The sequence below is a fragment of the Danaus plexippus genome (assembly GCF_018135715.1).
Source record: "Danaus plexippus chromosome 22 unlocalized genomic scaffold, MEX_DaPlex mxdp_27, whole genome shotgun sequence".
Classification (NCBI taxonomy): domain Eukaryota; kingdom Metazoa; phylum Arthropoda; class Insecta; order Lepidoptera; family Nymphalidae; genus Danaus; species Danaus plexippus.
The window spans coordinates 2751404-2763823 of record NW_026869855.1 but is presented as its reverse complement, the minus strand read 5'-3'; the positions used below and the strand labels follow the sequence as shown (position 1 = coordinate 2763823).

General features: G+C 31.8%; 2 protein-coding genes across 2 annotated transcripts; one reads left to right on the top strand and one right to left on the bottom strand.

Annotated features, from left to right (window-relative positions):
• The first annotated feature begins 2124 nt into the window (after window positions 1–2124).
• LOC116773678 (photoreceptor-specific nuclear receptor-like) lies at window positions 2125–6986 on the top strand. Its single transcript, XM_032666178.2, has 7 exons — window positions 2125–2257; window positions 2359–2483; window positions 3243–3330; window positions 3795–3903; window positions 4739–4850; window positions 5097–5207; window positions 5634–6986. Exons 2-7 carry the CDS (start codon window positions 2378–2380, stop codon window positions 5870–5872), a joined length of 765 nt encoding a protein of 254 aa, XP_032522069.1. The 5' UTR covers window positions 2125–2257; window positions 2359–2377; the 3' UTR covers window positions 5873–6986.
• A 987-nt stretch (window positions 6987–7973) lies between these two features.
• Window positions 7974–10743, bottom strand: LOC116773574 (serine protease inhibitor 77Ba-like). The gene has a single exon (XM_032666055.2). It carries the CDS (start codon window positions 10574–10576, stop codon window positions 9329–9331), a length of 1248 nt encoding a protein of 415 aa, XP_032521946.2. The 5' UTR covers window positions 10577–10743; the 3' UTR covers window positions 7974–9328.
• Between the last annotated feature and the right edge of the window lie 1677 nt (window positions 10744–12420).

Sequence of the window (12420 nt, the reverse complement as noted above, 5' to 3'; positions counted from 1 at the left end):
TTTGGCAAGTCGAATCTTACCAATCGGAGGGAGTGCATAGTCTTGTAGTAAATCATTTGTATGTGAATTCGTTTATGCTAATGTAATATTTGTAGAGCTCCGCCGCGTCGGCTATGGCAGTTTTATGGGGCCAGGCTTGTTTGAATAAACACCAGAAACCTTTTATGAATTGTTATGATTCATATTACCATAACTTTATTGATACTAACATGTGAAGTTAGTTTTTTATGTAATGCTATTAAATTAGAACGCCTTTTAAAAAATATTAGCAATGTTTTACCGTAGCGTTTTCACAAAAATTACAAGGCTCTTTATTTATATAACGTCTTAACATGTGAAATCTCATCAATAACAATATGAAAAAAACATAGAAATTTTGTAAAAAAAAACTAGATGAAACAGTAATTAGAACTAAAACATTAATAAAAAAGCACTTTTGACTTTATATTCCCCCATCCCTTTAAAATATTAATAATTTTCTATTATTTCTTATACCGATATGCAATAATTTTGGTGTCCCAAATAATGTATAGACCTTTGGTCTTGTTTTTTAGACAACTTAACAGTTACATAAAAGTACTTACTATATTATTAAGTTATAATATTCTTTAAACATATGCGTAATTTTGACAATAACACCTTATTTTATCTTGGAGGAAGTTTTGCGAAAATATTATCTCTTAATGTATTAATTAAGTTTTATAATAATTCATATATCAAAATTATACAAACCTTCATTCAAAACAGATTGTTTAAAATTGATTTGTCTGCAATATTTTTCGTATGAAAATTTAATACTTAATTTTGTCCACGGGCGGCGAGCATTTTGTTTCTTACAAGTATGCTTTTTCCTTAAAATGAATACCCCATACATCCTGCTGTCATATACAGTGACAATATTTAAGCAACACAATTGCGGAATTAAGCAAATTGGGGACAAATAAACATAATCATCAAACAAGTAAGGATACGTAGAACCCATATAGCATAACTCATAAGGAAAACAAGAATTGTACCAACGATAAATCCATTATGGCCTTAAAATTAATGTCTGTCAACCCTGACATATTTAACAACTTACCTCATGCTTACTCAGATACTTGTTTAGAGCCTGTATTTAAAAGAAAATTTTTAATTTCATATGTAGGTACATATTTTATTTAGAAAATTACTGAAATAAGAATTGTATAATAAAATTCTACTCTTCACTTGTTTTTCAATTCTATATTTAAACAAATTATTAGAAATAATGTAACTAGGTGTATTTAGTGTATATGACTACATTTTTTTACTTTAAAATTTTATTACTTTTTGATAATTTTATATCAACCACGGGGAGACGAGATGAAAGTGTCAATTCATAAGCAACTAGCTGTGTCCTGCCAAGCCTCGTTGTGAACAACAAAAGACAGCGTACCTATGTTTTATTCTTGTTAAATTTTTCAATACAATATTTTTTGTTTTTCCATTTCTTGTGTATATATATAGGCTATCTTTTTTTCCGACACTGGAACACGCAACATACAATTGTCCATGTGAAAAGCAGTCCACATTCAAATTTAGACCGCACGTTTCTAAAGATTGACCTTGAGATTTGTTAATTGTAACCGCGGACGCCGATCGAATTGGGAACTACAGTCTTTTAAATTGAAACGGTCCATCCGTCGGGATGATGGGAATTCGAGAAACGAAGATAACTTCACCTTTGAAAGGCCCCGTTAAAATCGTTGCTACCACCACGTTGTTCATTATTCTTTTTTTAACTTGGAGTCGGGTGCCGTTGCGGAGTTTTGGCTGGTTAATGGCGCACTTAGGGTTATGTTAGTATCGTGAAAAATATATAAAAACATTCCTTGTAGCCTGTTATATATCTTGTAAAAAATTCAGCTGAATCGGTGCAGAACATTTTGAATTTTTGAAACATACACAAACCAACTTAACATTTATATATATATATATATATATATATATAGGTAGATATAGATACATGTCATTTGTGACGTGGATTTTAGATGATAGATATATATGTAGATATACAGATAATTATACTTGGATATAATGAAATCTTGCAATTATGGTGTTATAAGTAAGTTTTTTCGCTTCTACGTAATGAAAACGAACAATGCATCGGCGAAGGTCTCGTGACAAACAGCCAAGCATTTTTTAATAATACTAAAGTATAAAACGTCAAATAAAATACATACTAAATGTTAATGTAAAAAAAATTTCCTTAATTAACCACATAATACTTTAAAAGGTACATTTACGAGAAGTGTCATTGAATGAAATAAATTTCATTATCATAAAAGTTATCACCATTATCGGTGTCATATAATTATTATATCGTTGTGCCTCCAGTCCGCCGGTGTCTCTGGCGATGGCCTTATCCCCGGCCAGATATCCTCTTCTGTCTCCACACTACGCCCCCCTGCCGCCACCGGATTCGACTCACGAACCAGAAAACCATCAAACGGACAGTGACGGTGAGTTACACGTTAGGTTCGTACGTATTCACGCCTACCTTACCTTCACGGCGTATTCAAAATATCTATTTTATAAAAAAAATTTGTATATCACTATTCAAGTAAGTTAATAAAATTTGATGTAATATTCTTTTATTAGGTCATTAATTTTAAAGACACTCGTAAGTTTGAATTGTCTAGTTATTTCCTAATTTTTAACAATTTAAATGATACCCTTTTTTAGGGCAACTATTTTGCTTATTTTATTATAAAGTTACACAGACACACACACAACTCACACACACACACTCACACACATATACCTATATACATAACAATGGTAATTGTATTTCCGTGAGAACGAGTTGTATCCTCAATTTGACTTAACCGTACCCTTAGTACAAGTTTGTATCACACTCCATACTCAGCGTTTCCGGCGAAACATATGAATGAAAACTTTAAAACGCTTATTTACTACGTGAACAAACCTGCGATACGGTTGCAAAACATTTTTAACAATTTAAATCTTTTATTACATTAGTAAACATAACATTTTCTTATCATTGTTGTTATTTTAACTTGTATAATATTAATTAATTTTGGTGTAAATTTATATTATCTTTACTCTTTACACTTCATTATAAAAAAAATATATATACATTTTTTTTATTACGATTTAAGAAAAGTGATTTTAGCTTTCGACTTTCTAAATGGGGTCTTCAATCTAATATATATATATGATATTGTATGTTTATTTTCATATATCCCTATTAATTACAGACGACAGTATTGACGTCACCAATGAAGAAGATTCTTCATCGTATTCTCCACCAGCGAACAGCTATCCACAGAACTGTATATCTTATGGGTAAATGTGAAATAATACTTATTCATAAAGGCGTTTATTAAACCAGATATATTTTTTTTTATTAATTGAGTGAAGCGAGCGAAGCGAACGGAACGCTGTACTGGCGACCCAGTTTTTTTTTGTTTCCCAGGCGTTTATTCTTGTTCTACAGCCCAGTTATATGGGTTGGATTTTGTCAAAAACTATTAGATAGGACAGCCAATTTAAATTTTTAGGGCCGGAAAACGGAAACCGTGTTAAAAAAACGCTAAGGTCGCATCACTCGACTGACATAGAGAGCTTTCTTTCGAGGAAAAAGCAAACAAACTGGGTAGATACATCTCCTAGTTTTTACAAAGCTTTTTTCATGCAAATTCCGATAACTATTTTCATTGGTTGATAAGTTTTAACAACAACAGCGAAAATTATTAATTTATTACAAGGATATAATTAAGTAGTTTTATTTATATTTGTTAATCTTCCAGGCCTCTGGGTATAGAGAGTGCTGCGGAAACAGCCGCCAGACTTCTGTTCATGGCGGTCAAGTGGGCGAGGAACCTGCCGTCATTCGCTGGACTGGCCTTCAGAGATCAGGTTAGGATTTTAAATGTATGAAGTAAATCGTTTGAGAAACTATTTTCTTTCGTTATGTCAATGAAAACAGGAATTTTTAGTGTTTCTTTGAAACAAACTTTATTAACATCACTTACGAGTCACAATTGAGCGCCAAGTATTACCTCTCGCTCTGTCTCATAAGGAGCGTTAAACGTCTAACGCAACCTTGTTAGAAGTCGCATAAGAAGTTTCCCTTTAATAACATTATTATAAATTCGTATTTTTAAACAAATTTACTGGTTTTATTCATGTTTTTTTGTTATTGTATAATGCTTTAAAATGTCCAAGTCTACGTTTATTAAAATATCAAATATGATATTATTACGTAATAACAATTTTAATAACTTTGTTAGTCTTTTAAAGGTGGGGTCCCACAAGGAGCAAGTCTTGTTCCACTTTTATTTCTAATTTCTATAAATTTATTATTTTCTTATCTCAAATGTTTATGATATATTAATATTTTATTGGCTTTATTTTATATAATGTGAAAATTTCAAGTAGATATTTTATTATTTCAGGAGTATAAGATTTTAAGATAATTTTAGGTCTATTTCCTGGTATCGTAAATTAAGAATTGCGTTGATGCAAGCTATATTTTGTATACGCGGATATTCCTTTCCTGTATGCCTAGTACAAGTTCGCGTCATACTACATACGAAGCGTTTACCGTTTCTCAAACGGTCACCTACTTTGATTTAATAAGAGCGAAGATTTATGAACGAAATTAAAATATTATACTTTCTTCATTTTTATCTATTTGAATGTAGTCTATGCTTTCTTGAAATAGTGAAGAATAATGACTCTTTTGCCCTAGGTGACTCTATTAGAGGAGGGTTGGTCAGAGCTGTTCCTATTGAACGCTGTCCAGTGGTGCGCTCCACTAGACGCCGCAGCCAGCGCCCTCTTTGGAACAGAACACGACACTGGTGAGTCCACGTTTAGGTACTTTAATAGTATACTTACCACATGTTTGCACCAGAAACCAAATACGTTACCAGTTTATCGTATATAAATATCCTGTATATGTAGTTGAAATCAAGCTAAAACTCAATATTCTCAGTATGAAAACGTGTGGTAGTGTTTCACCTATAAGTCATTTTTCTGCAGCCTTTATCATATCTTCCGTCTCTCTTTACCACACTCTCCATCCATATCTCCATCCTTATCTCCAGGTGCTGGCGAGTGTCGGCGTCGTCTCCGCGCGGTGGTCTCTCGCTACCGTTCAGTCTTAGTTGATCCCGCGGAGTTCGCGTGTATGAAGGCCATCGTGCTCTTCAAACCTGGTCAGTCGGTTAGGATTCCATATTTAATTTATTAGTTAGGGTTCCATATTTAAATTTTAACCAATTGGTCCTCCTCGTATTGTATATAACATGATTATAATTAAGACTGCAACTACACATTTAAATAGTATCTACTATGTTTTTCGGATTTTTTTACGGTTTTTTAATGCTACATTTTACGCTTATTTTTGATTACTTTTCAGTAACAAGACACATTCGTCTTGTTACCTATCATGACGGTTAAGACATGCAATAAAATTTTTGAATTAGTTTTACTATATACTTGCAAATTATCATAAGTTAATATAAATTAAAAAAATGTATAAAATTAAACAAAACTTCTCAGTGCTCCCTTAAGAAATATCGGCAGTAACTATTCCTTATACACATTTGGTATACGTATGTAAATAGGTTTCATTCTAACAGAAACCCGAGGTCTAAAAGACCCCCTCCAGATCGAAAACCTTCAAGATCAAGCTCAAGTGATGCTAATGACTCACACAAGGACAGCTCACGGCACGGCCCCCGCTCGGTTTGGGAGGCTCCTACTTCTTCTACCACTCCTCCGCCTCGTCACGCCACAGCAATTGGAGAAGGAGTTCTTCGCGAAAACCATTGGAGAAACACCCATGGAAAAAGTACTCGCTGATATGTATAAGAATTAAGAACTAGTTGAGAATACATTTTCAAAACATGTTTGAAATATATAAATGACAGATGACACTTGTCACTTGTCAGTTGTCAGTTGACAGATGACAGTTGACAGAAGAGATCAGAAAATATTTGAACTTAAGTTTAGTTGACATTATGGAGGGTAGAATTAAGGAGAACCATCTCAGTGTATTAAAAAGTGTCCGCTGAAAGGGAGCAAATTAAGATAGCGCCATAGTACCAAAGGGAAAGATTTTAATTTTATTTTTATAGGTTATATTTACTAAATAATATTGGACTACGTAAGTAGTTAAGATTTTAAATATTGCTTATTTCTTAAAACTACACAAGTCACGACAAGTATTAAATTTTCAACCGAACACACTTCACTCTGTTTATAACTGCTATTTTCATATCATTTCCTTTTGCTACACTAGCGCTAGTTCTGTGAGTTTTCGAGTAATAATTAGCTGTTTACAAGTGGACACTTTTTTCAACTTGTCCCCATACAAGGTGCTTCTCCTTACTTCTACCCTCCATAGTTGACATGCAAACGAGAAAAATGAATTATTTAAGCAATTGAATAATTCAAACAATACAAAAGTGGAGAGGCCACTTAAAACAATTAATGTGAAATAAATTTTAACCACGAAAATACAAGTCTTAATATTTTAATGTCAACACTTTCATCCGTTTAAGTTTCTAACAATTCGATAATTGTATATAAATATTGTATGATTATATAGCTAGTTAACTTAGTGTATAGTAAATTATGATAATTATTAAACATAATGTATAATATAATGTATACATAATTATAAGTAAAATAATATATGTATAAATCCATTTATCAGGATAAACTGGTTTGATTGTATTGTTAGAGAATTTAAAGGATATATTATACATAATAGAATGTATCCTATAAAATAAAAAATACCTTTTCGTATAGGCTTGAAATGTAAATAAATTCACGCTTTTAATTTTAAATTTAAATCATTCGAATGGGTTACCTCACGTAAAAAAAATATATGATATAAGTTTTTATTATTAAGCTTGCGCTAAAACTGCCAAATGTAACCATTTTAGCAGAACATAATTAAATAAATGTTAAAATAGATACGTGAACATCATTTTCTTTTATTTATAATTTATACAATATCTTAGTTACTGTTATAAAAAGTATTTTATATTGGAGACTTGTTCGCATGTTTTGTTCGCATGTTTTTTTTTAAATTTGCTAACTAATATAGTTATATTATTTAATAAGTGCCAGAAGTCAACTTATAAGCGAAACGATTTTGCCATTCTGTAAGGCTTAGTTTATTGGTTCAAGCAAAAAGTTGGTTGAAATAAAATTAATATTTCTCCGACTTACTAATCGATCTTAATTATTTTGGCTACATACTCCGGACGTTTCGGTAACTTGCAAGAGAGGCAATTTCTTAGTACTGCATGGATTCGCCGTGCGGGTGCCGGGTCCATAGCGTTGTAGGGAAAGAAGCTTCAACAGCGCCTGGGACTGGTATCCCAGGTGTAGGTTTAAGGGGCCCCTATTTAACGTCGTTAAACGTTCACCTCCCACGTCCAAACTCCTCAATATTAGTTTTATTTCAATTTATACTCGCGAGTGTCTTAGATCACAAAAAGACAGTTATAGTTAGGAAAATTGGGAAAAGCAATCGAAATTACTTTAATTTTTGTAGGGTAGGATTGGTTTAGCCGTCGTAAGAGGAAAATGGTACGTGGTCAAGCCCAGCTATAACCCAACCATCGGTGTGCATTGTCACGTCACACACTACGTTGATAATCAAATATTTGCGTTTTAAAAATATCAATCTACGTTTATTAATGAGAAACGGGAAACGGGATATAATATTTAGTGTGTTGATGGAAACTTGTGTTAAGGGTGTGTATACACATATAGTAGCTTAAGTAGCTAGAACGGATGCATTTCGTATCAGAATAAAATAACTATGAGTAGACTACAATTCGTTATTAAAATAGTACAAGATCAATATATCAAAATTAAAATTATTCTATATAGGTCATTAACACGGAAAAACCTGTCAGGGATTGTGGTCATAATATAACTAGTCGTCTTAAAAAAAAAAAAAATTAAATGAACGTCTTTATTCCAATAGACAAACTCCTTCGCGTTTTCTCCTTACAGGACTTTAGATTATAATAAGTCCAACAAATAAAAACGTTGACATTGGCAACATATTCCATGACTCCAGTGCGAATGAAGCCAAATCATAAAAAAAAGTAACAACAATCATATTAAATATGTCAAAAAATCTAAAGTATTAAAAATATTTCTTACTTTCATTTACCCGCGTCTATGTTAAATGTAATTTTAGTGATTTAAATTTATTTCCAACTGTCATAAAATTTCGAAGTATTCCTCTTATCGTTTATTTGATGAATGTTTATTTTCCTGTTGACAATGATTTTAATGATATACGATTTATCAATGAAGTTTGGAAATACCCGCTTCGGAAAAAAACCTTTTACGTTTGAGTGATTTAAACATAACACTAACACTAACTTCGATTCTAAATAACTTATATGTCAGTGTATATATATTAGTCAAATAATAGGTAATATTTTCTTTTACAATACCATTGATGTTATGATTTAATTTCGATTATGGTTGAAACATAATATTTATTTAAGAATAAGCGTTTATTGCCTGCTTTATCATACTTTTACTATGGTAAATAAAATTAAAATTAGATGATAAAGAAAATCATACATATGAGCAGATTTGAACCTGCAAATTTAATGTCTTATTATTTTAATTCAAGTATTTGTTCTACATGGTTTTAACGGTACAAAATATAATTGAAGAAATTCACGTTTACATTAAAATAAGCACAATTAAATGTCCATAGTTTAAACAAACCATTTGGTGTACATAGAAAATATTAAAACAATAAATTCCTTCATGAAACCTCCTTTTTGTTCTATCAACTATCAAAGTTGATTGTATTGTTTTTTAAATTAAAATATAAAATTACGAATACTTGTTAATATAAATAACAAGACAATTCAAAATCGTTTTGAAAAAAAATAAATTGAAAATCGTCAGTTTAATTAAAATTGGATTAAATAAAAAAAAAAATAAAGGTTTCATAAAATATTTTTTTTCAATTTATTATTATTCATTGGAGATTAAACAGTAAGAATTGTTATACTCTCAATATAAAGTAAAGCTTAAATCTATGCTAACAATACAAACAGGAAAATGGGTCGAGCGTTGTGACAAACAACGCCTCGTACAGCCATTGTCAAGGAAATTAGAATCAACAATAAAGATTTACAATTTTAAAATAATCAAAAAGCGTATATGTATTAAAAAGGATAAATCAGATCTCATTAATTGTATTGCCGTGTATAAAATGTTACTTTGTTTGGAACAATGAATATATTTTTATATAATAAGTTATTTAATATCACATATGAGTAATTTAATATAAAGTAGGTGTTTGGTAGAAACCGCCAAATGCTATTGTGTTTGTAATTTTCTCTATGATCATATAACAAAATGGTCGGTTAGCCTCAAAGCGGATAGCACCAATCCTGTTGCCGAAATCTGATCTCGTTACACCAGATGCTGTTGTGCCTTCTTCGGTGACTTCAATTTCAGCTTTGTGTATAACTTTGGATATGTATGTATGTATAATTGAAACGTCACTCAGATCGGCTTTACTCTCACTGAAAACATCGATGATATCCATGTATTCTAGAGACGATTTTAAATCCAAGCTCGTCTCGATTTTGAATCTCGGTATGTAACAATCTATTTCGTCATCGCCGAATTCCTCCTGATTCTTCTTTAACACTTCAAATACGTCGTCTAATGTTAGTTTTTGGAAATTTGAATACATTTTATCTAAAGATACGCCTTTTTCTGGTAGCATTATGAGCATGGATGTACGATTATATTTGCCGTACGGTAACTCGATGACTCTAGCCTGGAGATCGTCAATTTTGGCAAAGGGGAATGTATCACGAATGTACATCATATTAACTTGTCCCACTTCAACGCCGTTACTGTCGCAAAACTTTTCCCTCCTTGTGTTTTTGGGATTAAACGGCGTTCTCCATTGACCTTTAAAATATATAGCACTTGTCAATATTAAATTACTATTTTCTATGTCTGCGGGTTCCACTAATTTCGATATCCTGTTGTCTGTGAGGTTTGCGATGGCAGTATTTATCCGATCTGCTGTTTCCACTGATTTCGAAAAGTCAGCTTCAATTAAACGCGTGTCGTATTCTTTTGCTGAGTTTTGGAAACTCTGCAATGGCATATTTTTAGAATTCATAAATAGACCATTGAATTTATTTAGAACAATAGTGTCAGTGTGGACTGTGAGATATTTTATAATTTTCTGGTAATCTTCCTTAATTTGATTGGCTTTCTTTGAGGATATTCGAAGGGCTTGACGTAACTCTTTTTTCGTATTTCCGTGGGCACCTTCGCTAACCACTGCTAAGGAGGTCCACACAGTTATTGGGGAAATAATTAAATTACTTCCCTCGACTTGTTCTTTTGTGGCATAATATAATAACTCTATCGAGAAATTTCCTATTCTTTCTGTTAAACCTGTATGAAGGTTAATTGTTGGCTCAGCCGGAAGTTGTGTGTTGCAACAAGATGCAAAAAATGTCCACAGCACAATTAAAAAAGGCATAAAATTACGACAACCCATTTTGAAATAGAATATTTAAACCACTAATGTGATATTTACTGCGAGACTGCACTATAAATTTTAAATTCCAAACATCACGGCATTTACTATGTAATGCGATGTCACGTTTACAAGTAAATGGAAAAACCTATTACGTTTAATAAAGGTTATATACTGAAGCGTTAAACATACTTGGTTTGTTTTGATATTGAAATGTCAATTGTCTCTATAATGACATTTATGGATTTGACGTAACTTCACAAAGTTGCCATATATCGTTATAATAATTGAGTATTGTGTACTAATAAGGTATTCCTTGTTCGCTAGCATTGTACATTAATTTTCATTTTTTATTATAATAGTTAATTTCAAAAACAACATTCGTGCTATGGAATTCAACTCGGATCGATGATCATTATCAAAAACTTTTTCTGATATATTTCATACAAATTAAGAACGCCTCTCATTAACGGGTTAGGTTTAGTTTATTTATTGTCTTACTAAATTTTATTAATTAAAAAAAGGAGTTGATTTATATAATTAATGTTATGAAATACATCAAAACATATGATTGACTAATTAATAAAATTAATAATAAAGGAGGGAAAACAGTGAATCATTTGTTATTCGAAAAACAATACAATCTCTTGTCGTTGTTGTTTGGGTATGGTAGATTTAAAGTGTTGCGTTCCTCACGTGTATTTACTACAGAATCAAATAATGTGGTTTTCCTTAAGACTTTATAATAATAATAAATGCAACAGAGTATTAATACAAAAACTTTAATTCTTTCATAAGTACCTAATAAAAAATGCAGCAGACGCTAGCTAGAAGAGCAACTAAAATCATGGTAATTTTTTTTTATAACAAAGGGGGTTATTGAGCCGACGGCCCATCTGATGGAGGCGGTAACGTCGCCCATGGACATCCGCGACAGAGTTATGCAGACACGTTCCCACCCTTGATTGGGGAAGAGGAAGAGGAAAGGGAGGTAAAAGGGCTACCGGCTCTCTAACTCTATGGACGAAATGTAGCCATCTAAGACTACTTCACGCCTATCTTCTGTGAGAGGGTGGTACTTCCCCGGCCGAGCCAGCCCACGTTCGAGCTGCAGTAGCTTGACCAAAGCTGGGCTTTAACACCTACAGCTGGTCAAAATACTTACTTACAAGTTTTCTAGCTAGTGGAAGGAGTTTGTTTTCGATATCATTTTGATTCAAAATTAAATGAAAATAGCAAAGCCATTTGCTGATCGAATCGGCTATTTCAAAAATTTATTCCTGAGTAATAAGTAATCTTCGAGTCCTAAATTCCTCTAGAAATGCTTAACATATGTTTGCTTTCTACGGGTTAATGATTCGCGAAAAATAGACCTCTTTATGGTAACAATACTAATAGAGTGATCAAAAATGTGCAAATTTTATTAAAAAAAAATACACAATACTAATTTTAAATATTAGTATAAAGAGACAGGAATGTGAGAGAACATTATGGACAAAAACCAGTACTGGATTTATCAAAGTTATAATCATGCTTTTGGATGGGAAAAAAATTACAGATTTTTTCTTGTAACACACCAGTACTCCTATTGCATATGGATATTTCAATAGAAGCGTTGGTTTTTTATCCTCAACATTACTTTGAGGCCTTTATACGGAAAGATAATTAGTAAAAATTATTTAAGATTAATTTTAGTTAGAAATCATAATTACACTGCGGTTAGACATAGTCCCAAACTTGGACAAACAGGAAATCTTTTGAGTGATAATAATTTAATCATTAATTAACCTATTAATTAAGTCTATTATGTTATATGACAATTTTGTATCCTTCTAAAAGTTTTGTGTTGCCAGAAGAAAAAAAAC